We start from the raw sequence: 25,171 nt of genomic DNA on the forward strand, positions 1-25,171 counted from the left end.
TCGCAGCTGCAGCACAGCCTATTCCCTTGTGCCCTGCCCCGCACAGCAGCCCAACCCACGGCCACGCTCTGACCCGCTCCTCCCCTCCCCACTACACTACACCCCACCCCCCCTCGCCCCTCCCCTCCCCACTACACTACCCCCCCCCCCCCCTCGCCCCCCCTCGCCCCACCCCTCCCCGCCCCGCCCTGCCCCACGCTTCCCCTCAGAGCTCTCCCCACACCTCTACATGACCCGCCCGGCCGCACCTACGCCCGCCCCAGGCCCAGCCCGGCCCCGCCGCCGTGCTCAAGCCCAAGCCCCGCCCTGTGGCCGCACTCCGCCCGCTACCTGCCGCCACCTCCGCGGCGCGGCCGTCCTGCTGCCCGGCCACGAAATCCCGGACGGAGGCGGCGAGCGGCTCCATCCCCGCCCCGGCCCCGGCCGCCGCCATGACACCCGCGCGCAGGGCCGCGGCCTGGTGTACCCCCCGTGGTCCCGCCGTGCGCACGCGCGGGGGGGCGGTGCCGGCGGTCACGTGTGCCGGGGGCGGGGCGGCCCCTCGCGCACAGGGGGCCCCGCGCGCACGGGCGGGCGCAGCGCGGAGCCGGCGCGGCCCCGATGCCGAGCGCCGCCGCTTGGCCCCGCCATGGGCGGCTGCGTGGGGCGGCAGCGCCGGGAGCGGCCCGCCGGCGGCGGCAACACCCGCAAGCGAGCAGGTGAGCGGGGGCCGTCCCGCCCGGGCACCCCCGCGGTCGCGGACACTGGTAGGGGGTGCTGTCCCGTGTGCCCCTGGGGGTGGCGGGCGCGGGGGGGGAGAGCGGGCACCGGAGGGGCGCAGTCCGCAACGGGACAGCTCCCCCCGCGCCCGAACCGGGGAGCCTCTTTGTGCCTTCGGGGGTCCCCGGACAGCGGGGGTCCCAGTGCGATGCGCGGCCCCGGGAGCGGGCAGGCACCTCGGCTTCCGTCCCAGAGGCTTTGCGGGGTCAGGGCTGGGGTGCGCGGCGCGTCCAGCCCAGCCCAGCCCTTGCAGTTCCCGGCTCCTCCCGGTGAGGTGGTGTCCCGGGGAGGCTGCGGGCTGGCTGGTGTCCCCGGTTTGGGCTCGGCAGGGTCCCTTGGCACGGCGCGGTCCTGCCTGCCCAGGACCCCTGCTGCCCCTACACTAGGCTGCTGCTGGCGGTCGCGACCCCGTCCCGGCTGTCCCGGAGCTTCGGGAGGTGCGGGGCTGGCAGGGAGCGGCTGCGCCGATCCGGAGAGCAGCGGCGGTGCGGGGGCACTGGTGCAGCCCCGCGGCCCCCGGAGTTAGCGGAGCCGGATACCCAGGTGCCACGAGGCGCTTCCCCGTGATGCAGTCCTGGGGGGTCCCGGAGGCCGCGGGAACTGACAGGCAGGGCTGACTTTCGGCGGAGGGGCCGTGGGCCGGCGGGATGAATCACGCCTTCCCCTCGCCGCCTCCCCGGCCGGTGCCGTCGCAGCCGGTAATTACCGTGTTTATGGCAGAGCGGTGGTGGGCGGCGGGAGAGGAGGGGCAGGAAACGTGTGCCCGGGATGGGGCGCCCCGGCCCTCGCCCGCAGCTGAGATGCGGGAGGGAAGGGCGTTTTCCCGTGGGACGGTGCCCGCTGCTCCGGCAGCACGTGCAGAGTGCCGTGGGTGCCGGGCCCGGCTGTGCCCGTGGGCAGCCGCCCCCACCGCACGGGGCTCCAGATGTGCCAGCCTGCCCCCGGGGACGTACAGCTGGTGTGGGTTGGGGTGATGCCCCCCCCCATGCAGCTGCAGCCCCCCCACCCCGGCACACTTTGCCCTCAGGGGTGCAAGTGCCCTCTTGTGGGTGTCAGTGAGGCCTGAGGTCCCTGACCGACTGTTCCTTCAGCTCAGGGGGGATGTGGGGGCATTGCCTCATAAGGCTGCCGTGGCAGGAGGTGGGGTCAAATCCCAACATCTGGATCTGTGTGCTCCCCTCCTGTTGCAGGCAACAACTGTCTGCAGAGCTCGTGTCTCCATCCCCGCTTCTTGCCCCCTGTCAGGCTTTTCTGGGATGAATCACAGTCTCCTCCTGGTACCCCTGGCAGCTGCTGCTGCGTTCTTGCAGTGTGTCCCTTCCTGGGAGAGCAGGGCTGTCCTCGATGCCCAGGCTGGATCCCGCTATTGCTTTCATGGTGCTACCAGCCCATGGGAGCTGCTCAGCAGGTGGTGGAGGATGAAGCAAGGCTACAGCTACCCTCACCTGCAGTACAGGGACACGGCTCTGGGCCAGCAGGTCCCAGTACTCAAGGATCTGCCACGGGTGGAGGGGGCCTCTGCCTACCCACCTCTGCTGCCAGAGGGGCGCTGCTAAGCAGCGCGTCTGCCTGGCTGGCTCCTGCCATGGTTGGGGCTTGCTGTGACCCCCTGCAAAAGGGTCCTGTGAGGGCTCCCTGCAGCAGGTGACAGTGTTGTCCCTGGGGTGGCCAGCTTACCACAGCAGGAACAGGGGATGCTGGTGGCGTGCAGCATCCCAACCTTGCCTGGCCCAGGAAGGGACCAGCCAGCACTGCTGGAAGCGGTGTTGTGTACCATCTGGCTGGCATGTTTTCCAGGGCCTCCTCTAGGACCTGTTGGCTGGGGCTGCCTGGGGCTCCTGCTGGGCAGGGAGCAAGCCCCAGGGCAGGGGAGCCTCTGGGGCACAGCCTCCTGCTTGGAGATCTGCACACCAGGGCACCATGGGGGCCAAGCTGCGGGTATGGTGCTGCAGGCACAGGGCAGGAGGCAGGCAGGCTGCCAGCCAGATCCTGTTGGCTCGAGTCCGGGCACAGCGAGCGGACGGACCTGTCTGGTGGTGCTGCTGTGGAGGGTTGCACAAGGGGCCAGGAATAGAGCAGCAGGAGGTGATTAGAAGGTGTGGGGCCCGACTGGGTGGCAGCAATAAATAGACGAGGCTTAAGCCCCTGCCTACCTGGGCAAGGCTGCTGGGCATGCCTGTCCACACGAGGCAGCCACAGCCTGTCCCTGCTCCCTGCCATGGCTGAACCCCATGGTTCTGATCCTGCTGCCTCCCCTGGGCCAGTCTCTTTCCTTTGCTGTGAGCAGAGCTGAGGGAATGGTACTGGTTGGGAATCCTGGCTGTAAGGACACGTGCCCCAGCCAGGTGGCCACAGCAGAGTGGGGACATGGTCCTGGACATGTCCTTCAGGCTGGCTGTGGCCACTTCTACACTGCCCTCCTGGGGCAGGTGCCGCCTCTGACCTTGCTCTGTCCTGTGGTGCTGCAAATCCCTCTGGCCCAGCACCGTGACTGCTGAATCGGCAGCACTGGCTGCTGCTGGCTGCCCTTGCTGCTCCAGGGATGCGGGCAGGATGCTGCCTGCCAGGGATGCTCAATGCCCAGCCCTGGAGTAGCTGAGCTCCTGTGCCCCTTGAGGATCTCTGGAGTGAATGCCACATGTGTGTCCAGCTCTGGGCTGGGTTCTCACCGGGAAGAAGATGCTATGCTGGCTCCGGTGGTCTTGGGTGGGGTGGGACAGAGCTGGTACAAAAAAAAAAAAGGTCATGTAGTTCCTTGTGTCACCACACACTTGCCCCAGAACAGTTGCCTGGGGAACATGGCTCAACCCACAGCTGGCAGTGGCGGCTGTCCCCCGTGGCTGTCATGTGTGGCATCACCTTGCCTGGCAAGTCACTGTATGGGCACAGATATCCTTCCTGCGTGACTGGAGCCTCACTTTCCCTGTGCCCTGTCCATGCAAGACGGGTGCTGCCTGGCCCCAGGGAGAGGGGTGACAGGAAGGAGCTGTTGTCACTCTTTGTCCCCAGCTCAGCTGGGAGTGACAACAGCTCCTTCCTGCACCATGCATCCGGCCCAGCCGTGGGGCCGATGGGACAGGGCTGTTCCCACGGGGCCACAGCCCGGTGCAGGAAGGGCATGGTGGTGTTGGACTGGCATGGGAGTGGCCCAGATCCCTGAGCAGTGCTGGCTGCTGAGGGTCTCTGGGAACATGGTTGGGGGCTGTTTTGTGGGGAACCAGCTCGGTTCAGCCTATTGCTGGGGCAGCTGTGGGCTGGCAGCCCTCCACCTTCCATGCCCTCTGCCCCCCTGATGCCCTGGACACTGTGTGCCTGCTGTCTTGCCTGCAGCTGGTCCCTGTCATCCCGGGGTGGGCAGAGGAGACTGTGAAGTCCTGACCCCCCTTTGCTGCAGCTCAGCCTCCGTAATCCCCTTCTCATTCCGACTGACCAGCTTATTTCCTGGCTAATTCCCCAAGCTATAAATACTGCTCTGCCTCAAAGGGCCCTGAGGCCCCGTGGCCACCTCATGGGGCAGCAACTGGTCCCCCTAACATAGGGGCAAGAGCCCTTGTCCTTTCTGAGGGCAAAGGGTGTCACTTGCGGGAGCAACTGCTATGGGACCAGTGAGATCTTGGGCAGGGCTAGCTCTAGCCCAGTTTGCCCGGCTGCAGTGGGGACTGTCCTTCACCAGGCAGGGTGATCCCTCAGACCCTCGCTGGGGTGTGAGGGGTCCCCAGTTATATGTGGATATGGGGAAATGGGTGGCTCAGGGCCCAAGGGAGAGCCCTGTCCCTCGGCTGAGTATCCCCCCCCCTCCCCAGGCCGCAATGAGCCCCTGAAGAAGGAGTGTCCCAAGTGGAAGAGCGATTACCCCATGACAGATGGGCAGCTGCGCAGCAAGCGGGACGAGTTTTGGGACACGGCACCCGCCTTTGAGGGCCGCAAGGAGATCTGGGATGCCCTGAAGGCAGCTGCCTATGCCGTGGAAGCAAATGACCACAGCCTGGCCCAGGCTATCCTCGATGGAGCCAGCATCACCCTGCCCCACGGTGAGGGTCAGCCTTGGGGGTGTGGGTGGGGTGGGTGCTGAGTGACTCATATCTGGGCACGCGAGGATCCTAGCTGGAGTGGAGAGGGACACACAACTGCCATCCACATGGCTCAGCCCAGCCAAGGGGGCCAAGGCAGGCTTTGCCACACTGCGTGGGGTGGCCCTGTCCCTATTTGGGTGGTCCATGGGGATGACCTCCCTCAGCATATCATCCTACTGTCCCCAGGGTCCCTGACGGAGTGCTATGATGAGCTGGGCAACCGGTACCAGCTGCCTGTCTACTGCCTGGCACCTCCCGTCAACCTGATCCTGGAACGGAGTGAGGAGGAGGCCGTGGAGCCGGCTGAGCCCCTGCCCAATACCCGGCGGGAGTTCACCCTCAAGGTACGGCTCTCCACCGGCAAGGACCTGCGGCTCAGCGCCAGCATGGGCGACACCATCGGGCAGCTGAAGAAGCAGCTGCAGGCACAGGAGGGCATTGACCTGGCCTGGCAGCGCTGGTTTTTCTCAGGCAAGCTGCTCACTGACCGCACACGACTGCAGGAGACCAAGATCCAGAAGGATTTTGTTGTGCAAGTGATCGTCAACCAACCCCTGCCACCCAGGAACTGAGCCACCCCCCACTGGTTGAGGGGAGAGGGGAAGGGGCTGGGGGACAGTGGCACCTCTGGGGATGTCCCATGCTATGTTCTAGCCCTGCTGGAGGTGGAGCAGCCCCTGCTCCCCCCTGAGGCTGCCCCCTGCCAGGGGGACCCGCCAGGAAGGTTTGCATGGGGCTCTGCCACTGCAGTGGCCCCTCTTGCCTGGGAACACGGGCAGGCGCCGTGTTTTCTGCAGGAGGTTCGAGACCAAATGTTTCTGGGGCTGGGGCTCCTCTGCCAGGCTGTGCCGGTGGGGAGAGGCTGTGACCCACTGGGCTCTGGCTACCCCTGGCCTGGAGACCTGTGGGATGCTGGGCTGGGTGGAGATGTCTCCCCTTTGTACATAGTCTGTATTTATCAATAAAGCCTTTTCATCCTTTCTCTGGCCTCAGGAACAGGCTGGAGGGGGCTGTCACCCACTGTGCCAGGAGGTCCCCATGCCTGTCCTATATCTGCTCTCATGTCAGGATAAGCATAGGGTGGCTGAGGGTAGCCTGGACACCCCAGCTCTGCTGCCTAGTGCTGCCCTGATCCTGTCCTGCCAGCTCCAGCCCTTTGCCTGCCTGGACCCTTCCCCAGCACATCCTGCCACTGTCATCCTGGCTGCTTCTCAGTGTGGGATGACCACCTCCCTTTCCCAATGCTTCCCCTCTGGAGGTTTAAGCCTGTGTCTGCCCTGGGGCCAGGTGGGACAGTCCATGGAGGGGGAAAATCCCAGGACCACCTTCATGGCCTGTCCTGGTAAAAATAGTGCCTTTGTCACCTGAGGGTGGCCCTGGGGACTGCTCAGGAGGGTGACAGTGACATGCTGCCATCTGTCCCTCCCCCAGGTCCTGTGTTGGGGGATAGTGCCCAGCGCATTAACTGTTCCAGCACAGGGCAGTGCTGGCCTCATCTTACAAGGGGAGAGTGCTCAGAAGGGTTGAACAATGTTCCTGCTGCCGGGAATAGCTGCCAGCTCTGCCTGTTAGCTCCATGTGAGGCCAGTCCTGCTGCCAGGCTGCCGCGTGCAGTAGAGGAGACCGGACAGCCACAGAGACCCTTGGCAGGGCTGCTCGGAATGTTCCACACCTGAGGTCATCCTCTAAAGCAGCACAGAGGGGCCATGACTTCTGGCATCCCATGCTGCCTGCTGCTGGCTGAGAGGCTTGAGAGGACCACTGCCTCCTGTGGGAGTGGGTAGCCCCCCCAGTCCCAGGTGCCAGGAAGCCTTGGGCAACGCTGGTAGCTGCTGCAGCATCTGGTTGCACAGAGATGGGGTAAAGGGAACCATGGGAAGCTTCTTGGATGCCCAGAATGGGTTGCACAGGCATTGTGCCTATGGGATGACCCTGGATCATGTCCCTGCTCTGCTGAGCCCCTCTTGACTGGCTGCCATGAGTTCTGTGTACCCCAGCTCCCTATTACAAATACGGGAGTACTGGGCAACCCGTGGGGTGGCAATGGGTCTCTTTAAGAGCGGGGCTGGAAAGGTGAGTCAGGGCCACCAGAAAGCAGGAGGGTGAGCTCATGGCAAAGCTGCCCCAGTCATGTGGAGCAGCCACAGCTGTTGGTGCCTTTGGGCTGTGGAACGGAGGGGCCGGCAGCATAAAGCCCCACAGCCAGTGGAGCTGCCGGCAGCACCAGGAGCCAGGATCGGGCACTCCCTGCCTGTGGTGGCAAGGAGAAAAGGATACATCCTGCACGGGACTGTGCGCTGTGGGCAGACATGGAGCTGGATGTGGAACGGGCCAAGGAGCTCATCGAGCAGAGGAGGAGGAAGAGGAGAAGGTGGGTCCGTACCACAGGGGGACCTGTCTGGGCTGTGGCAGGGACCCCATTGCGCAGTGTCCATCCTTAGGGACTCAGTTGTGAAGAGGCTGGCACTGACCTTGCCATCCTGCGGGATGCAGTGAGGTGGCCAAGGGCTCTCGGGGAAATCAGGTTCCCAACTTGGCAGCTCTTGCCCATGGGGCAGAGCTGAGCAGCAGGCAGGTGCCCAGCTTGCCAAGTAGGATGGGTGGGCAAGTGCAAACCCAAGGGCTGTCAGGCAGCCTGTAGAGCTCAGTGGTGAGCTGGGAGCTGTGTCCAGAGCCACATGCACCGGCAGGCTAGGGATGGAAACAGTGGGGCTGCTCTGTGCCCAGCCAGGACCATGCAGCCCCCACTGCCTGTGCAGAGACCCAAAGGGAATGGTGCATGGGAGCCGCCGGCTGTGGAGCGGATGAACACACCTGAGCTGGAGGAGGAGAAACGCCATGGCCCCAGGAACTGGGGCCTCGAGGCCATCAAGGTGAGGGGGTTGGGGTGCGGGGGGGCCAGAGGTAGCTGGGCACAGAGAAGTCAAACGGGCCACTGCATGTCCTCACTAGGGCCAGGAGAGGGTGCGGAAGAGTTCCGTGGATCTGCGGCGAGAGATCATCGATGTGGGGAGCATCCAACGACTCATTGAACTCCGCAAGCAGCGTCGGCAGCGCCAGGCAGAGCGGGCGGCCACCCCCGAGCCCCCCCAGCCACCTGAACCCCTGGAGATTGTACGTCAGTGGGTCCCAGACTGTGGGAGGGGGCTGGAGCAACCACGGGCCACTCCCAGGTCACCCTGCCAGTCAGGGACCTCCCTGGGGAAGCAGGGCAGGGACGCCCGACGTTGTCTCCTCTCCTGCACCCCTGTGATGCCCCATCCCTGAGCCTGTCCCACTGCCAGGTGGGTCCTGTGGAGCCAGAGACCTTCCTGCGAGCCGCCGTTCAGGGCAAGATGCATGTCATCGAGAAGTTCCTGGCAGATGGTGGCCCCGCTGACACGTGTGATGAGGTAGCATCCCTGACAACCACTGTCTGCCCTCTGCCTGTGCCCTGGCACCATGTCCCACAACCATGCCCCGGCATGCCTGTGGGCAGGGGCTGTGACCCCTGGGACAGGGCTGGAGGTACAACCAAGCTGGGCCAGGGGAGGATGGATCTGTCACCTTGTGGCACCTTGTGCACAATGTGGCACCTTGTTCCCCAGTTCCACCGCACAGCCCTGCACCGCTCCTCGCTGGAGGGACACATGGATATCCTGCAGAAGCTGCTGGACAGTGGGGCCACAGTTGACTTGAGGGACCGGGTGAGGCTGCATCCTGAGCCCAGCTCCATGATGTCTGAGCCTCTGGGCATGGTGCAGTAGGAACTACAGTAGGATTGAGGTCCCTGCTATGGGGCAATGGGGCAGTGCTGTCCCTGTCACAGAGGTTCAGCTGCAAGTTCAGCTTGGGCACAGGGACCAGCTGGAGTGGGGGATGGACATGGGATGGGGGTGTCCCCTGCTATAACATACTCCTGTGTGCCCAGCTGGACTGCACTGCCATGCACTGGGCCTGCCGGGGCGGGCACCTGGACGCTGTCAAGCTGCTGCAAGATCGTGGGGCAGACCTCAATGTGAAGGACAAGGTGAGCAGGGCAGAGCTCGGGGTCACAGGGTTGGGGGCAGGGGCATACCCTGGGCGACTGGGCTGGCCCTGTGCTGAGTTAGCAGGAGTGGGTGATGATCCCCCCCTTGATGTCCACCTCCCCTCTCAAGCTGCTCAGCACACCCCTCCATGTTGCCACCCGGACCGGACACCTTGACATCGTGGAGCACCTCATCCACTGTGGGGTGGATATCAATGCCCCAGACAGGGTAAGTGCTGGCACCCCTGAACAACACTGATCCCCCTCCCTTGGTTGACCCCTCCAAAGGCTCCTAGCACCCACAGTGGGGCACATCTGGGCACACACATCCCTGCCCCAGGATGGTGGCAGCCACAGCCAGGGCTGGGACAAGCACTGTTCTCCTTGTCCTCGTGCGGGGGTGGGTGTGCTGGGAGCTGGAGACAGTCAGGGCATCCTTGTCCCTGGACCACAATCCCCAGTGAGGCTGTGTCTCTTACAGGAAGGGGACACTGCGCTGCATGATGCTACACGGCTCAGTCGCTACAAGATCATCAAAAAGCTGATCCTGCATGGGGCTGACATGATGGCCAAGAATGAGGTGAGCATGGGGGGCTAGCACCAAGGCCATTTGCTGACCCACCGTGTTGCACCACCCCAGCCCCAGCTTCTCTCTGCTTGCTCTTGCAGGCTGGCAAGACCCCGACAGACCTGGTGCAGCAGTGGCAGCTGGACACGCGCCAGGCACTGGAGACCAAGGAGCAGCCACAGGGGGAGATGGAGGTCCCTGCATGATGGCACCAGGAAAGGACCAAGGATCAGGCTTGGCTCCAGGGATGAGACTTGTCTGTGTCAATAAAAGTCGTCAAAGAGCAGCATTCAACTCCAGAGTGCTGTGGGGCTGGGCAGCCTGTGCTGGTGTTGATGGGCCTGGGGAAGCTGGGTTATCCCAGGAGCAGGTTACCTAGCAGCATGATGAGCCCTGCCTCCTATCACAGGAACTCAAGTGTTGGTGACACCATGACGCCAGGACACAAGTGGTTCAAGGGCAGGAATCCTTGCTGCAGGACACCCTGGTTGCTCACAGTCCTTTGAAGTACCACCTGGGCAAGCTCAGGGAGGAAAAATTCATGGAGGGCAGCTCAACTCAAGTCCACGTGGTGCTGGCAGCTGGGACCGTGCCAGAGAGCAGCAATTGTACCCCTGCTGGGCAGCCACTCTGTGGGGCTGGATGGCTGCTTGTCCTCCTGCCTTCCCCACTGGAGCCATTCCTGGGGACACGTGACCCCTTTGCAGGCTGGGACCTTTCTGCTCAGTGCAGTGCTCACTACTCCCAACCCAGAAATGCTCCCACTCACCTGTTTACAGGAGACCCTACACTAACAGCTGAGGCAGGTGATCCCTGCCCACAGCCCCTGGATTGCCTGCAATGCCTGGTCCCTCCCTGGTCCTGCAGTCCAGCCCTGTAGGAGGCAGAGGGACGGCTGCCAGGGCTGGCAAGCAGAAAGGAAAGCACAGCTGGAGTGGCTGGGGCTCACCTGGATGGTTGCTGAAGTCCTGCAGCCAGCTTCTGGCGTGGGGAAGAGCATCCTGAGCTCACCTGGTACCACCCCCCATGTCATCTGCCCAGCAGGGTTGCGGGTCTCTCACGTGCCCTGTCAAACATTAACAGCCCTCGGCGGGGCAGGCAGCACAGCCAGCGGCAGCACCCAGACCATCATGGCATTCAGCACGCGCCTCGCCTCGTCTCTCTGGCCCACCCTGGCAGCCCTGCACTGGACAGCCCCCAGGCAGTGCCGGGGGCTCAGCACTCCCCAGGGACCAGAGCCCTCACTCGACCTCAGGGGCATCTTCCCACCCCTCGCCACCCCCTTCTCACCCATACAGGAGGTGGACTATGCCCAGCTGGAGGGGAACCTGTCCCGCTATGCCAGCATCCCCTTCCGAGGTAAGCGTTACCTGCGCTCCCTCTCTGTGCAGGTTCCTGTCGGATCCCTGCCCACCATAGAGGCTGTGTGGCAGTGTGCAGGCAGCCTGCCAGCTTCCCAAGGGTGCTCAGCCTCTAGCTGGACTTTGCTCCAGAGCTGGCAACCCCTCAGGTGACCCATCTGGGGCCCTTTGCATGGCACGTGCCCGGGCACATGTGTGTGTCCTTGCATACCCCCATCGCATGCCAGCGTGTGCTTGCATGCACACTCCACACATGTGCAGGCTTGCACACATCCTCCACATGTAGCTGTAGCTGCAGGCTTGCATCTACCCTGTGCCCTATGGGTGTGCTTGCACTCCTGTGCACACTCACACACATTCATGGGATATGTATCTGTTGATTGTCCAGGGTGGATGGATGGTAGGACAGGGGCTGCAGAAGAGGCTGGGGGTTGCAGGGTTGTGCCCTGGGGTCTCCTCTCTTCTGACCAGAGGATATGGGGCTGCAGGGATGTAGGCAGAAGAGGGCATACTGTGGGCTAGAGAGAGCCCTGATTGGGTGCCAGCAGCAAAGAAGGGAGTGAGAGTGATGGGGTTACCTGGAAGTCCTGGCACTCTCCCCATGTGCCCAAGCCCTGCTCTCCCCACACTTGTGTTCCAGGGCTGGTGGTGCTGGGCTCCAATGGGGAGTATCCCTACCTGGCGCCCCGTGAGCGGCTGGAGGTGGTGAGCAGAGTGCGCCGGGCTCTGCCCAGGGACCGCCTGCTGCTGGCCGGCTCGGGCTGTGAATGTGAGTGCCTGCGTGGGCAGTGCCGGGGGCATGTGTCCCCTCCGGAGCACCCCTCACCCCTCTGCCTCGTCCCCAGCCACCCAGGCCACCATTGAGATGACTGTCAGCATGGCAGAGGCGGGGGCTGATGTGGCGCTGGTTGTGACACCCTGCTATTACCGGGGGGCCATGACCAGTGCTGCCCTGGTCCATCACTACACGGAGGTGAGCCATGTCCAGGGCCTGTGGCAGACTCAGCTGGGGCAGCAGCATGGGGAGCATGTTCAACGTGTCTCCAACCCACCCAAGCTGCTGAGCTCTGTCTGGCTGCCTGCAGGTCGGTGATGCATCCCCCATCCCCGTGGTGCTCTACAGTGTCCCTGCCAACACCGGCCTGGACCTGCCCATGGAGGCTGTCATCACCCTGGCTCAGCACCCCAACATCATTGGGATCAAGGACAGCGGTGGGGATGTGAGTGGAGCAGGGCTTTCCTAGGGCTGGCTGCCACCAAACCTGGCCCCAAGCTGGAAAGAGGGAGCTGGGACTTGCAGCCCTTCCCCAGACCCCAGCGCTGCTGGCAGGAACCATGTGGCAAGGGGGACGGGTGATGCCTGCTCCAGGGCACAGCATGTCTCTCCCCAGATCACCCGCATGGGGCTGATGGTCCACAAGACAAGGCAGGACGATTTCCAGGTGCTGGCAGGATCGGCTGGCTTCCTGCTGGCAAGCTATGCTGTGGGTAGGTGCAGCTGCCCCTTCTTGGCAGGGTGGTGCCCTGGGGACACTGGCAGGGACTGGCATGCGGGCAGGGGGAGGCAGGTAAGGGGTGGTGATGCCTGGGAGGTGCTGGCTGGGCACAGCATGCCACGCTGGCTGCCAGTGTGCCCTGGTGTCTTTAGGTGCATCTGGGGGTGTCTGTGCCCTCGCCAACATCCTGGGGGCCCCCCTGTGCCAGCTGGACCGCCTGTGCCGTAAGGGCCAGTGGCAGGAGGCCCGTGACCTGCAGCACCGTCTCATCGAGCCCAACACAGCAGTGAGCAGACAGCATCCCTGGGATGCTGAGGGGAAGGGGTACCAGGCCATGGCAGAGCCAGGGGGGAGGCAAAAGATGGAAGTCCCTGGGGCTGCAGGGGGTGGAGCAGTGGTTCAGGGTGACAGGATGGCACAGCACCTGGCCAGTGAGCTGAGCCAGGCTGGAGGTGACAGGGTGGGAAATGCCAGCCCTGCCATGTTAAGGAACTGCATGTCCACTGGCAGTGGGGACCTGCCTGATCCACTCTGAGAGCCTTGCTGGTTATTTATAGGCAACAATAGGGGGAAGAAGTGCTCCTTCCCAGGCCCCCCAGCCCACTGTGGAGTGGCCTGTCCCTGTTGCAATGAGCCCACCGTGCCACAGGGCTGCTCCCTGGTGGAGCTGTGCTCTGCACCCCCATCCCACGGTGGGCAGTTCATGGGGTGCTGCAGTCACCTCACACCCTGCCCAGCCTTGCAGCCCCACATGTGGAGGGCAGGAGCGATGGTGAGCAAGGAACAGGGGCTGCAAAGCAGAGCCCACAAAGCATGCTGGCCCATGGGAGCAAGCTCCTGCATCCTCTCTCCCACAGGTCACCCGCCGGTTTGGAGTTCCGGGGCTGAAGAAGGCCATGGAGTGGTTTGGCTACTACGGTGGTCCCTGCCGTGCACCCCTGGGCCCACTGAGCCCTGCCCAGGTTGAAGAGCTGAGGAACATCTTCAGCACCAATGGCTGGTTGTAAGAGGTCCCCCATCTTCCCCTTCCCACACTGGGAAGGCACAGGAGTCAGGGACCCCAGGAACGGGGGACATGGTGGGGACACTGGGACATGGCTGTGCTGGGCAGAGTGGGTAAAGGGGGCAACCCCTGGCCAGCCTGCATCCCTGCCAGCCCCCAGGGGCCTGTTGTTCTCACCTGGGAAGGGGTGGATCCTTGTGCCATGAATAAAATGGCTGTCCTCCCTCTGTGTCTGCAGCCCTGCCTGGACAAGCCCCCTGCCCCGTCCCTGCTCCCGGCAAAAAGGACATGGCACAGGCGTTTGGCAACATGGTTTACTCAGCTGAGGCCTGTGCAGGCAGCAGCACAAGGCAGGGTCACGGCAAGGCACGGGACCGGTGTGGGCAGAGACCGGCAGGGAGGGTATGGCCCCTGCGGCCCCGCACCAGGCAGTGAGGGCTTCCAGGACCCCTGCACCACAGCCAGCCAGACCACACTGGGGTGAAGGTGAGCATGCAGCAGAAAGATGAAGAATGCATGTGGAGGGCAAAATGGGGAGCTGTGTTCCCCCTGCCTGCCCCTTTGCCATGCCTCTATACCCTTCCACCCTACCCAGGCCCCCTGCTCCAGTCCTGCCACCCCACTCAGCCCTGCTTGTGACCCTCATACCAGGCTCCTGCTGACCCTGCTCCTTGCTCCCACCCTCCACCAGCATGCAACAGATATGAGCCAGGCTGGGCATCTCCCCATCCCCCTTGGTGGGGATGCTGCTGCTGGTGTCGCCAAGGCAGTGGGTGAGGCGGATTAGCACAGGGATGAGGGGAATCGGCTGGCCTCGAGAGCAGGCTGGGTTCTTCCGGGACACCATGCCACCCTACCCAGGGCATGCAGGGGGATGGCCAGTCACCCAGAACTGAGGGTACAGACCACAGCGTGCCCAGGGTACCCATCCTGCCTCCAGACCAGGGCAGTGAAGCAAGCCAGGAACTGCCCCTCTGGGGGCACATTGTCCAGCCAGCAGCTCCCAGCCAAGGCACCCTGGCAGTGGGGTCAGGGACCAGCCCCCGTCCCACTGCTCCATCCTCTGCAGCAGGTTTGCAGCCCTAGTGGTCCACAGTCTTTCTGGGAGACAGAGAGGCCAAGCTCCAACCACCCTGCCCTCCTGCTGCTCCAGCAGGTGCCAGGGCTACAGCCAGAAAGAGAAGGCACCACGGCTGCCCCGGGGCACTTGGGTGGAGAGCGGAGGGTCCCATCCCCTCCAGCAGCAGGGGTTTGGCAGGAGGATGCTTGGTGGGGACAAAGGGCAAGGAGGCACCCAGCAGTGCCACATCCCTGCTCCAGGGCCAGCAGGGTCAGCCAGTGCCCAAGTAGAGGGGTCCCTGCTCTGCCGGAAGGGGATGTGGGGCACCGTCATGCTGTCAGGTTGTGGGCAGACTTGGAGGCACCCTGGGCCCTCTGGATGATGGCTGTGCATTTCTCCCGCCGCAGCAGCTTGTTGTTCTCAAAGAAGCCCTCGTTGCGGGGCACCCCGTGGGAGCCGTCAGGGAAAGTCAGGAGACCTGGGAAGAGGAGGGAAGGGGTGGGAGTGAAGGGGTAAGGAGAAGCACCCACTGGGGATGGGGGCAGGGGATGAAAGGACAAACTGGGAGATACTGGAAGGGGCTGTGCTGAGCAGGGGCTGTGTGGATGCCTGCACCATGCCACCAGGCACTCACCGAAGCCATACACGCGCCCGCCTTTGAACTCGCCCTCAAAGGTCATGTTGTCGCAGCGTGTAAAGACTCCAACGCCATTGAACTTGCCCTGCACAAACTCCCCCTCGTATCTGAGTGGGGAGGAGCTCCTGAGGCAGCAGCTCCCCACAGCAAGTTGGGGTGCCCGGGGAGGTGTACGTAGGAGTGCCCACCTGGAGCCGTCAGAGAAGGTGAGCACTCCACAGCCGTGGAACAGCCCGTTCTCAAAGTGCCCCACATAGGCGGTGCCGTCGGAAAACGTCAGCTGCCCAATGCCATGCCTGCGACCTAGGTGAGGGCAGAAACGGGCAGTGCTGGACAGAGGCAGGACCTACCCCCATGTGGAGCTAGGCAGGGATATGGGGGCTGCTTGTTCCACAGCACAGATGGCACCATCCCCTCCTGCCCCATCTCACCTTCCTTCCACTCGCCGCGGTACTCCTCCCCGCTGGAGTAGGTGAAGGAGCCTTTAGTCAGTGTCATGGCAACAGCCTCTGGCAAAGCAGGGCAAGAGCTGGAGGGAAGAGGCACAGAGAGCTGCTGGGCAGGGAGAGCAGTCTAGCTTGCCGAGAGCCCCTGCATCTCCTCATCTCACAGAGATGAGAGGCACCTGCCTGCCCCGGGGATGACTCTGCTGAGGCATGGTGCAGATGAGGAGGTGACCCCAGGAGCACAGCCACCCTGCCCTGGCTCTGAAACCCCAGCTGCCAGGTTCGGGTTGCTGCCCGCCCCACTGCAGGGTTCAGAGCAATGTGAGCCCACGGGGGTCACAGCCCTGTGAAATGTGAGTGAACGGCAGGAAGAGCAGTGTGGCAGGAGCTGTCTGTCTCTGGCCTGGCACTCAGGCAGAATCCCAGGGGTCCTGCACCATGCAGGCTCAGGCCAGGGGCCTGGGCATTCCCAGGCAGAAACAGGCATTTTGGAGAGGAGATGCTGGGTTGTGCTTGCTGCCAGCTCTTCAGGGGAGGGAACAGAGAGCTTGTGGCGTTTCCAGCTCCAGCATCAAGGATGGGCAAACCCGGCTCACTCCCAGGGATGGGAAACCACTCCTCATAAAAGGGACAGCGGAGAGAGGACCCTGAGGTTTCAGGGCTTTGCTCCACTACTCAGGGCTTACAAACCTGCCTGCAGACAGCAAGCAGCACTCGGAAACTGTACTCCCGTAGAGCCGCTGCCACACAGCACAGCCCTCCCCAGCACACAGGGAAGGCACCAGCACGGAGATAGCCCCGCGGGCGGGCTGGGCGCTGCTTCTCCCGCAGCTGCCGGTGCGGCTCAAGCAGTGCCCGTGACTGGAAGGGACTCCCCGCACGTAAAGGGAGTGTATCTGCTCACACTCTGCTGCGAACAACCCGAGCGGTGCGTGCTGAGCCACGCGAACCCAGGAGCACAGCACGAACTTGCCAAGGCTTTGTGTCCAGAGAAATGGCCCCAGGCGAGGCGAGCAGCGACTGAACAGTGCTCTCTGCCGATGGCAGCACCCAGGAGCTCACCGCCGGCTCGCAGCCCGCAGCCTACCCAGCCGTGCCAGGCGGAGGGGCGGGGGCTGCCGGGGGCTGCGAACTCCGCCAGCACGGCCTGTGACACTTCACGGGGGACGTCACGACTTGGAGCTCCTGAGGCCAGGAGTGTGCCCGGAGGCGTGACCGCGCCCACGGTGAAGGCACCCACAGGCACCCACATCCTGTCGTGTCCATGCACCCACGGGGGATGCACCCGCACGCCGTCGTGTCCATGCACCCACACCCTGCCGTGTCCATGCACCCACGGGGGATGCACCCGCACGCCGCCGTGTCCATGCACCCACACCCTGCAGTGTCCATGCACCCACACCCTGCAGCGTCCATGCACCCACGGCCGATGCACGCACGCCCCACCAGCGGGACGCTCGTGACGATGGTCGCGGGCCCGGTGCCTGCCCGGGGGCGGTGCGGGCGGTGCGAGCGGCGCAGGGGCCTGCGGCCCGCGCTCACCTGGCTCCGCGCTGTCCGCCCGCACCGCTCCCCACCAGGTCCCGCCAAGGGGCGGTGGCGGCCACCGCCCTTTCCAGCACCCGCCCCGCCGGGCGGTGCCACGCCGCCAGCGTTCATCCCCTCTCGCCGTTGGCTGTCTCCACGGCAACCGCTAGCAACGCGGCTGCTAATTGGCCAACTCCGCAGCACACCCTCGCTCGCCGCCATCTTTGTGTGGGGCAAGGCGCTCCCCACCCCGGGCGTGTCTGCCGAGGAGCGGCACCCCCCCCCCCCCCCCCGCCCCCCCCGCCTCCGCCATCTTTGTGAAGGGCAGCAGTGGTCTCTGCCGCTCCAGGGCGGCCATTTTTATGTGGGGCACTGGCGCCAGCCGCCACAGCGGGGGCGTGAGGGCGGTGAACCCCCGCACGGCTCCCAGGACGGGCGGTGAGAGGCGCGGGGGCTTCCGGGCTGGCCCCACCGGCACCACGGCCGCCCTCACCGCCCCGCTTTCCGTCGCAGCGCCTCAACTGGGCGTGGCGCGGCGGGGGGCGGGGCAGCCAACGGGACGCGGCGGCGCAGTGACGCGCCGGAAGCGGCAGCGGCAGCGCGGCGGGGCCGGGCGGGCGGCGCGATGGACGAGACGAGCCCGCTGGTGTCTCCGGAGCGGGCGCAGGGTCCCGACTACGGGCTGCCGGGGGGCGCTGTGCGCGCCCTCCCGTCCGCCGCACCCCTCCCGCCCTCCCCTCCCGGCTCCCCCGGCGGTCGCGACCGCGAGCGGCAGCCGCTGCTGGAGCGCGGGGCGCGGGGCCCGGCGGCGGCGCAGGCCCAGGCTCAGGCCCAGGCGGCGGCGCAGGCCCAAGCCCAAGCGGCGGCGGCGGCCCAGCGAGAGCGCAACGACTTCCCCGAGGATCCCGAGTTCGCCGAGGTGGTGCGGCGGGCTGAGCTGGCTAGCGAGCGCGGCATCTTTCCCGAGCGCATCTCGCAGGGCTCCAGCGGCAGCTACTTCGTTAAGGACCCGCAGGGGGTAAGCCGGGCGCGGCCCCGCGTGGTCCTCGGGGCCTGCGGGCTGCGGAGGGGTTTGCTGCAGGGAGAACTCATGGTGCTGGTCCGGGGGTTACCGGCCGTGGGGAGCTGGTCTGAGCTTCCCTGGAGAGAAGTGCAGTGGGACCAGCAGCCAGAATGGGGGGCGGGTGTGTCCAAGTGCTGATTCAGCACCTTCTGTGGCTCTCGTGCCCACAGAGGAGAGATCACACTCTCTCCGAGGTCTGTGCATCTCCTAACCATGGTGACTCTAGGCCTGTGACTCTGTGAGCTGGGCTGGTTTTGGCCTGTGAGAGGAGTGAGATGTCTCCTCTGTGGCTGTATTGTTGCTATAGTGGAGGTAAAGTCCTTGGCATGTAGCTGGTCCCCCACAGACCTGGTCAGCTGTGGGGCAGCCATCTCTGTGCTGCTGACTGGATGTGTTGCAGCACAGGCTGGCTTGTCTTGTGACCTGCTGCACCCAGACCAATTATTTGAGCTGCTGCTGCTTCCTCTGACTCCCTCACCACGTGTGTGCTGGGATGCTTCCTGAAGAGCAGGACTGGGCTGTCTGGTCTCTGATGTGCTCTAGTTTTCCTGCCCTGCGTGAAGCCTGGCTCCTGGGAGCTGTGACAGGCAGGTCCCAGCTGAGCTGGCGGTCTCTGGGGAAATACACAGTTCCTTCTGACACCGCCTTGCTCCCTCCTGCTCCCTCCTGTTGCCCAGTATGAGACCTGGAGTCACTGGGGTGGGTGGCCGGATGAGCTGCCTGGGGGTGGCAAGGCAGAGGCTGCCTGGCTGTAGGAGACCCGAGCTTAAGGAGGGCTGGTGGAACATAAGTGCGAGGAGCCAAAGTCTGTGTAATCCCGGCCTTGTCACCTGGCAGGTCCCCTGGACTGCCCTGCTGTCAGCAAATTTGGTGTGTGACTGGTTTCTGTCTGTGGTTGCCGAAAATGTCCCACTACTGGCATGGGAGAGAGTGCAGTGTGTGGATGTTGTGGGCAGCAGGGGGAGGATATTGGGGGGAAAACCTTTCCTCTGTGTCTGCTTCCCTCGGGGCTTCTGGGGCCCAAGCTGTCCCAGCCAGGCTGTGCTGCCCAGCCCTGGGGGTTGTGGTCACCCCACTGCTGACTGTGCTCCTGTGCTGGCTGGGCTCCCTCTGCTCTGCTGCTGGCACCAGGCAGACCTGTTTTCCCTGCCAGTGCTGCTCCCAGCACAAGTCTGTCTGGAAGGGAACACTGCGCTGCCAGAACTCTGGCCACCACTTTCCTGCTGTCCCTGCCTAGCTGGGCCTTGCTCTGCTGGAATGGCTCCATAGAACACAGGGCCCCGTCCTGCCAGAGCTCCTGACAAGCCTCTTTGCAGGCTCATATCCAAGGACGTGTTGGCAGTTGTGTGCCTTCACGTGGGGCTGGTGAAGGGGATTGCCTGCCTGCCTGCCTAGTGGAAGTGGCTCCACCATGTGATCTGGGCTGTGATCCTGGCTCAAGTGATCCTGTTCCCTCAAACCCTTCCTGTCTCTCTTCCTAGTGGACAAAACCTTGCTTCTGCCTGCCCTGGGCTGGCTTTTGGCCCTTGACAGACTGGGATTGCACTGAGGTTCCCTGCTGAGGTGCTGAAACTCATATTTAACTTCCACATTCTGACAAGCGCTCAGCTTGGGGAAGTGTCACCCACTCAGGCCATGACTGGCACCAGCGTTGGTGAGGAGGGCTTGTGGCGTGTGCTGCTGAGTCACCCTGGAGTGGGGGCTGCCAGCCTGGAGCTGCTGCGCAGCCCCCCAGGGATCCCTGGCCTCTGGGGACAGGTGGTCTTCCTCCTGCCCCAGCCCTTGTCTCATCTGTGTGGCTTTGCAACCCTGGCTTGGTGAAGCACAAGGCTTCTGTGCCCTCTGTGGTGTTGCCCCCACTGTCGGGTCAGTGTGTGCGAGGCTGGATTGAGGGGCTGAGTGTGCTGCTGGTACCATCTGATTGCCAGTTTGAAGCCACCTGTGCCCTTTCATACACAGCTGACTGGGAGAGCCAGCCCCTCTGCTGTCTGCTGGGCCCTCAGCACAGAGCCCTGCCTGGGCTGGTCCCTTCTCTGGTCAGTTGGGGATCAGCTCTGTTCCATGGACTTTGGAGCCAGGGCAAGAATTGCTATTCCCTCCCTTTTCTGTGTGGATGTAATGACCAACAATGAGCAGTACATTCTCCGGCCATCCAAAGGTTACTGGAATGGGACTGGTATGTTTACCAGAGGACTGCATCATCACTGGTGTTTTTTTTCAGACAAGGTCTTTGGGCAGTACCCCACTTTTGTGGAATGGGTCACTGGTTGGGCAGGAGTCCCTCCCATCCCCTGTTTGCCTCCCTCCTGGGAGTTGCAGGGTTTGCCTGGTCCCAGGGGTTGGTTATTGGTCCCAGTGAAGGGCTGTTCTGGGCTTGTTCCTGAATGTCCCCACTGTGGGCTGGGGGAGGTGTCCCACCTCTGCCAACTGCCTGGAATCAGCCTTCCTCCCTCCCACTCACAGAAAATTATTGGCGTCTTCAAGCCCAAGAATGAGGAGCCATATGGGCAGCTGAACCCCAAGTGGACCAAGTGGCTGCAGAAGCTGTGCTGCCCGTGCTGCTTTGGGAGAGACTGCCTGGTCCTGAACCAGGGCTACCTGTCGGAGGCGGGTGCCAGCCTGGTAGACCAAAAACTGGAACTCAACATTGTTCCCCGCACAAAGGTGAGAGGAAAGCTGCTGGGATCTTTTTCTGGGAAGGCTTTTGTGTGCTTCCACACAGCTCTGCTTGTGTCTTGTCTTGTGGCACTGCTGACCTTGTAGATTGAGAGCTCTAGACCAGGACTGTTCCTGCTCTAGCTGCGGGGATGCTTGTGCTGGGCAGAGCTGTGAGAAATGCTGTGTCTTGGTTTTATCAGGCAGTCCTGTGACTGCGCTCCTGTCCCCCCAGGTGGTGTATCTGGCCAGTGAGACCTTTAACTACAGTGCCATCGACAGGGTGAAGTCCCGAGGAAAGAGGCTGGCCCTGGAGAAGGTGCCGAAAGTCGGCCAGCGCTTCAACCGCATTGGTCTGCCACCCAAGGTAGGGCTGCCAGCCTGCACACCTGCCTGCCGGCACCTCCCTGCCCTCTGTGGCCTTCTGTGACACAGCCTCTCCTTGCCTCAGGTGGGCTCCTTCCAGCTCTTTGTGGAAGGCTACAAGGATGCAGACTACTGGCTGCGGCGGTTTGAGGCTGAGCCGCTCCCGGAGAACACCAACCGGCAGCTGCTGCTGCAGTTTGAGCGGCTGGTGGTGCTGGACTACATCATCAGGAACACAGGTAGGGCCAGCTGCCTGGTGTGGGATGCTACCTGCTCCGTCATGTCCTGTCATGTTGGAGAAAGGGGAGGGAGATAGGGTCTTGGCTTTTCCCAGCACCTGAAATTCTCAATGCCACTCAGTTGCTGCCAGATGATATCTGCCTCTGGGCAGAGTGCAGCTGCTGCGGCCATCCAGCACTGGGGGCTCTGGCTGCTGGCCTGGGCTCTAGCAGATCTGGATCCACCACTGTGCTTGGCTGAAAGTTTCCCAGCTGTGAGGTTCCAGGGACATTCAGAGATCCGACACCTGGCTGTGCCTCTATATCGCATCTCACAGTGGGTTCCTGAGTTCCTGCCTGGCTGGAAGGGTCGGGGTTGCACTCTGGGGCTTGCAGGCTGACCTTTCTCTTGCAAGCTGGGAATACGTGGACCTCCAGGGCTAGCTTTGTGAGGGTTGATGTGACTTCCCAGGCCCACAGCAAATTTAAGGTCTCCGGGCCTAGAATGTCTCTGTCTCACTTCTGGGTCAGAGGAGGAATAGTCTTCTGCCCAGCACGGTGCAGGGAGGCCCTGGTGGTGATGCAGCTGGTTTTATCTCCCTGCAGATCGGGGCAATGACAACTGGCTCATCAAGTATGACTGTCCCCTGGACAGCGCAGGTGTGCGGGTGAGTGGCTCCTCCTGGGCAGGGGCAACATGAGGACTCCGCTTCTGGAAGCTGACTGCTTGTTAGGCCGGACAGGAATTTCCCATCTGGGTTCCAAGCGTGTGGACACCTGATCTTGTCTCCTGGGCCTTTTTTTACCCTTTGTGTTGGTGGTTTGTGGCCTAGTGGGACTTTGTGAGAATGCTCTGTGGGGGAAACTGGTGTTGCTGGACCTGTGAATCCTCGGAGTGAGGCCTTGCGGGGGAAGCAGCTTTGTTCCCCTCCCACCTGAAACAGATAATGTTTCCCTGTGGGCAAGGGGCTATGCTACAAGGCAAGAGGCTGCTGTGCCTCTGTGGTAGCCAGGGCAAAGATCCTGGCAGTGGGGCTGGAGTGGGAGAGGGACTCTTCCTGCTGGGGGAGGGCCTCCTTATGACATGCTTTGCTTCCTTCCAGGACAGTGACTGGGTGGTGGTGAAGGAGCCCATCATCAAGCTGGCTGCTATAGACAACGGTTTGGCCTTTCCCTTGAAACACCCAGACTCCTGGAGAGCATGTGAGTCCGTTAGGCTGTGCCAGGACACTGTGGCAAGCCATACAACTCCATGCTTGGGCATCCTCCTTAAGGACTGTAGAGGAGAGGACTAGGGCTGTGCCTCTGCAAATCTCTGGGTTCATGGGAAGTTCATTCTCAGCAGAGACTGTACGAAGCTGATGCTGGACCTTGGGTCCCAGATGCAGGGGATCAAGGGGCATGTGGCACCGTGCTTTGCCTTCCCAAGTTTTCATGTCTCCTGCTTCCTCCCACAGACCCCTTCTACTGGGCGTGGCTTCCCCAGGCCAAAATCCCCTTTTCACAGGAGATCAAGGACCTGATTCTTCCCAAGATCTCAGACCCCAATTTTGTCAAGGACCTGGAGGAAGATCTGTATGAGCTCTTCAAGGTGTGTTGGGGAAGTGGGTGAAGATGATATGGGAGGAAGGAAAGTGGGAGTGGTGTTGGGGAGATCCCAAGGCTGCAGGGGAAAGAACGGTGGCCAAGCTCCTGACAGTGTTTCCGGGCTGAGGCATAGCAGGGTTTTCACTCTACCAGGAGCTGAAGATTAAGCATGGGGAGAAGCAGGAAACCCATGGGACAGGGGGAGAGGCTTACTTGAGGAGCAGTCATCTTGTGCATGGCATGAGGCAGTGGATGGATCCCACTGTGTTCTCTCTTTTGCAGAAAGACCCTGGCTTTGACAGAGGACAGTTTCACAAGCAGATTGCTGTCATGAGAGGCCAGGTAAGCTGTGTGTAGGGAAGGCAGAGGTGGAGTCTCGTCCTGCCTGTATGGCAGGAAGGGTGCTGGAGTGGATGCTCTCTGTTGCTCCTGCAGGGCAGCTCAGGCTTTGCTCTGTTGTGCCATACAGATCCTGAACCTGACGCAGGCGCTGAAAGACGGGAAGAGCCCGCTGCACCTGGTTCAGATGCCGCCTGTGATTGTGGAAACAGCGCGTTCCCACCAGCGCTCTGCCAGTGAGTCCTACACGCAGAGCTTCCAGAGCCGGAAGCCTTTCTTCTCATGGTGGTAGCTGCGGGAGCCACAGACAGGGCTTGGCCATCTCGGACTAGCACTGCAAGAGGAGCTGGGCCATTGCTGGCTTCTGTGGCTGGGACTTGACCTTCAGGGTAGAGCGAGCAGGTGCAGCTGGAGGAACCTGCAGCTGAACTGGAGGAGCCAGGCAGGTTGGGCATGGTCCCTCCCCAGCTCCATTGGAGCTCGGTGCCCTGTCTGGGGCAGAGGCCAGGGGAGGTGTGGGAATCCGCTGGGAACTGTGGCGTGGCTGGGACCCTGCCCCTGCCTCCCTTCCTTGGCCTGCATGCGGTTCTGAGCACCTCTGCATGGGGCTGGGATGAACAGGCTTGCCCAGGCCAGGATCCGTCCAGCCCTTTTCACCAGCCACTGGCCCTTTTTTTTTTCCCACCGTGCCAGCTGCTGGGCTGGGAAGGCCTGTAGAAGGTGATACCCCCTCCCTTTCCCTAAGGGTGTGGTGTACTCCTCCACTGTCCCTCCTCTGCCCCAACCCTGTGCACACTGCTTTCCTCAGGGGGAGTTCCTGCTGCCCACGGGTGCAGCGGGGACCACAATGAATGGCTGTTCTCTGGCTGGGGGCTCGAGGAGGGGACATAAGAGGGACAACACATGGGACTGGCTTGGGTGCAGTTAGACACTAAGGGGAAAGAGGTGCTGGATTATCCTTGTGAAGAGCAGGTGGCTCCCCCTCTGCTTCCCCAGTCCATTTCTCCTGGCAGGTTTCCACAGCTGCTCTCGCTTGGCTTTTTCCCCTGCTCCCAGCAAGCTGCCTGGCTGCTGTGCAGCCAGCATGGTGCCAGCCTTGTCTGTGCCTAGGGACCCCCTTGAGGGGCAGGGGTCTGCCAGGGAAGGGCTGGAGGGGCTCTTCTGCCACATGGGTGGGCGCATTAGGGGACCAGCATGGACTCCTGGCTGCCTTGGAGCTGACAATCTCGCAGGCTCGCTGTGGGTGGGGGAGGCAGGGAGCCCCCCTCTCCCCAGCAGCTGCTGAGCTTGTGTTGTATGGAACAGTATCAGGGCTGCTGCCTGCACTTGCTTGCCTTGAGCTGTGGCTTCTCCTGCTGCTGGGGGAAATTGGTTTTGGGTCTTGTCCTGTTAGCCCATCCTCGGGGAGTGAGGGGGATGATGGCAGGTTGGGGCTCTGCTGTGTGGGCCTGGGAGGGGAGAGCAGCTCCCCTGTCTCCTGCAATGGGTAGGGTGCTCAGCACTGGCTGTGCAAGCACAGGGGGGGCAGCAGTGGAGACCCCAGCTCCCCGGCCAGGCCCAGCTGCATCTGACTGACCCAAAATGTATTGTTCTAATGCACTGTAGAAATGTATGTAATGTATTTAAACCATGCAACTGTCTGAATAACAGCTGCCGTTCAGCCGGCCACATCTGTGTCTCTGCTGCACCCTAGAGCAGGTTGGGGCTCCTCGGACAAGGTGGCCTGGCTGGTATCCATGGATACCTGCTCAGGGATGCATTGGTCTCCCACAACTGCAGAGTTGCTGCTGGGAAGACCCTTTCCCACAGGGTCTGCTCATGCTGGGTGTTGAGGGGGGCCAGCTGCCTAGCTTGCCCCTCCACACCCTGTGCCTGCAGGTCCTGCACCAGCCTCTCCCAGGCCCAGTGGCTCTTGGAGAGGGAGCTTGGCCAGCTGGTCCTCCAGCAGAGAAATCTTTCCTTGGAGAATCTCTGTTTCTCTTCCGAGCAGTTCTTGTCCTGCAG

At 62.9% G+C, this 25,171-nt stretch overlaps 6 protein-coding genes across 7 annotated transcripts in view; 4 read left to right on the plus strand and 2 right to left on the minus strand.

Annotated features, from left to right (window-relative positions):
* Nucleotides 1-437, minus strand: part of MMS19 (MMS19 homolog, cytosolic iron-sulfur assembly component) — a 15,407-nt gene extending 14,970 nt beyond the window's left edge. The window contains exon 1 of the mRNA XM_017804080.1: nucleotides 331-437. Coding sequence (XP_017659569.1) covers nucleotides 331-433 — 103 coding nt within the window. The 5' untranslated portion in view covers nucleotides 434-437. The remainder of the gene's footprint in view (nucleotides 1-330) is intronic.
* Nucleotides 438-628: 191 nt separating this feature from the next.
* On the plus strand, nucleotides 629-5,853 carry UBTD1 (ubiquitin domain containing 1). The gene is made up of 3 exons (XM_017804082.1): nucleotides 629-698; nucleotides 4,563-4,790; nucleotides 5,019-5,853. Exons 1-3 carry the CDS (start codon nucleotides 629-631, stop codon nucleotides 5,402-5,404), a joined length of 684 nt encoding a protein of 227 aa, XP_017659571.1. The 3' UTR covers nucleotides 5,405-5,853.
* Nucleotides 5,854-7,039: 1,186 nt separating this feature from the next.
* ANKRD2 (ankyrin repeat domain 2) lies at nucleotides 7,040-9,625 on the plus strand. The gene is given in 10 exon segments (XM_017804081.1): nucleotides 7,040-7,175; nucleotides 7,178-7,203; nucleotides 7,592-7,705; nucleotides 7,785-7,946; nucleotides 8,117-8,224; nucleotides 8,420-8,518; nucleotides 8,743-8,841; nucleotides 8,972-9,070; nucleotides 9,323-9,421; nucleotides 9,511-9,625. Coding segments are annotated over 10 exon segments (945 nt in total). The 5' UTR covers nucleotides 7,040-7,141; the 3' UTR covers nucleotides 9,616-9,625.
* Nucleotides 9,626-10,466: 841 nt separating this feature from the next.
* Nucleotides 10,467-13,498, plus strand: HOGA1 (4-hydroxy-2-oxoglutarate aldolase 1). 2 transcript variants are annotated; one of them, XM_017839723.1, is made up of 7 exons: nucleotides 10,467-10,768; nucleotides 11,411-11,539; nucleotides 11,616-11,743; nucleotides 11,856-11,990; nucleotides 12,147-12,258; nucleotides 12,419-12,552; nucleotides 13,124-13,498. In XM_017839723.1, exons 1-7 carry the CDS (start codon nucleotides 10,540-10,542, stop codon nucleotides 13,271-13,273), a joined length of 1,017 nt encoding a protein of 338 aa, XP_017695212.1. In that variant the 5' UTR covers nucleotides 10,467-10,539; the 3' UTR covers nucleotides 13,274-13,498. The 2 variants fall into 2 exon arrangements, with proteins under 2 accessions (XP_017695212.1, XP_017695219.1); XM_017839730.1 differs by having other exon boundaries at nucleotides 10,540-10,768; nucleotides 12,162-12,258; nucleotides 13,124-13,273.
* An 80-nt stretch (nucleotides 13,499-13,578) lies between these two features.
* Nucleotides 13,579-17,063, minus strand: MORN4 (MORN repeat containing 4). The gene is made up of 5 exons (XM_017839305.1): nucleotides 16,955-17,063; nucleotides 15,398-15,495; nucleotides 15,155-15,269; nucleotides 14,964-15,073; nucleotides 13,579-14,807 (listed from the first exon to the last, which is right to left on the minus strand). Exons 2-5 carry the CDS (start codon nucleotides 15,462-15,464, stop codon nucleotides 14,659-14,661), a joined length of 441 nt encoding a protein of 146 aa, XP_017694794.1. The 5' UTR covers nucleotides 15,465-15,495; nucleotides 16,955-17,063; the 3' UTR covers nucleotides 13,579-14,658.
* Nucleotides 17,064-17,556: 493 nt separating this feature from the next.
* On the plus strand, nucleotides 17,557-24,835 carry PI4K2A (phosphatidylinositol 4-kinase type 2 alpha). Its single transcript, XM_017804154.1, has 9 exons — nucleotides 17,557-17,957; nucleotides 20,466-20,666; nucleotides 20,893-21,024; nucleotides 21,109-21,262; nucleotides 21,848-21,909; nucleotides 22,345-22,444; nucleotides 22,699-22,832; nucleotides 23,111-23,170; nucleotides 23,298-24,835. Exons 1-9 carry the CDS (start codon nucleotides 17,565-17,567, stop codon nucleotides 23,457-23,459), a joined length of 1,398 nt encoding a protein of 465 aa, XP_017659643.1. The 5' UTR covers nucleotides 17,557-17,564; the 3' UTR covers nucleotides 23,460-24,835.
* Nucleotides 24,836-25,171: the final 336 nt, after the last annotated feature.

This window comes from Lepidothrix coronata, unplaced genomic scaffold (assembly GCF_001604755.1).
Source record: "Lepidothrix coronata isolate B3197 unplaced genomic scaffold, Lepidothrix_coronata-1.0 Scaffold8, whole genome shotgun sequence".
NCBI classification, from domain to species: Eukaryota; Metazoa; Chordata; class Aves; order Passeriformes; family Pipridae; genus Lepidothrix; species Lepidothrix coronata.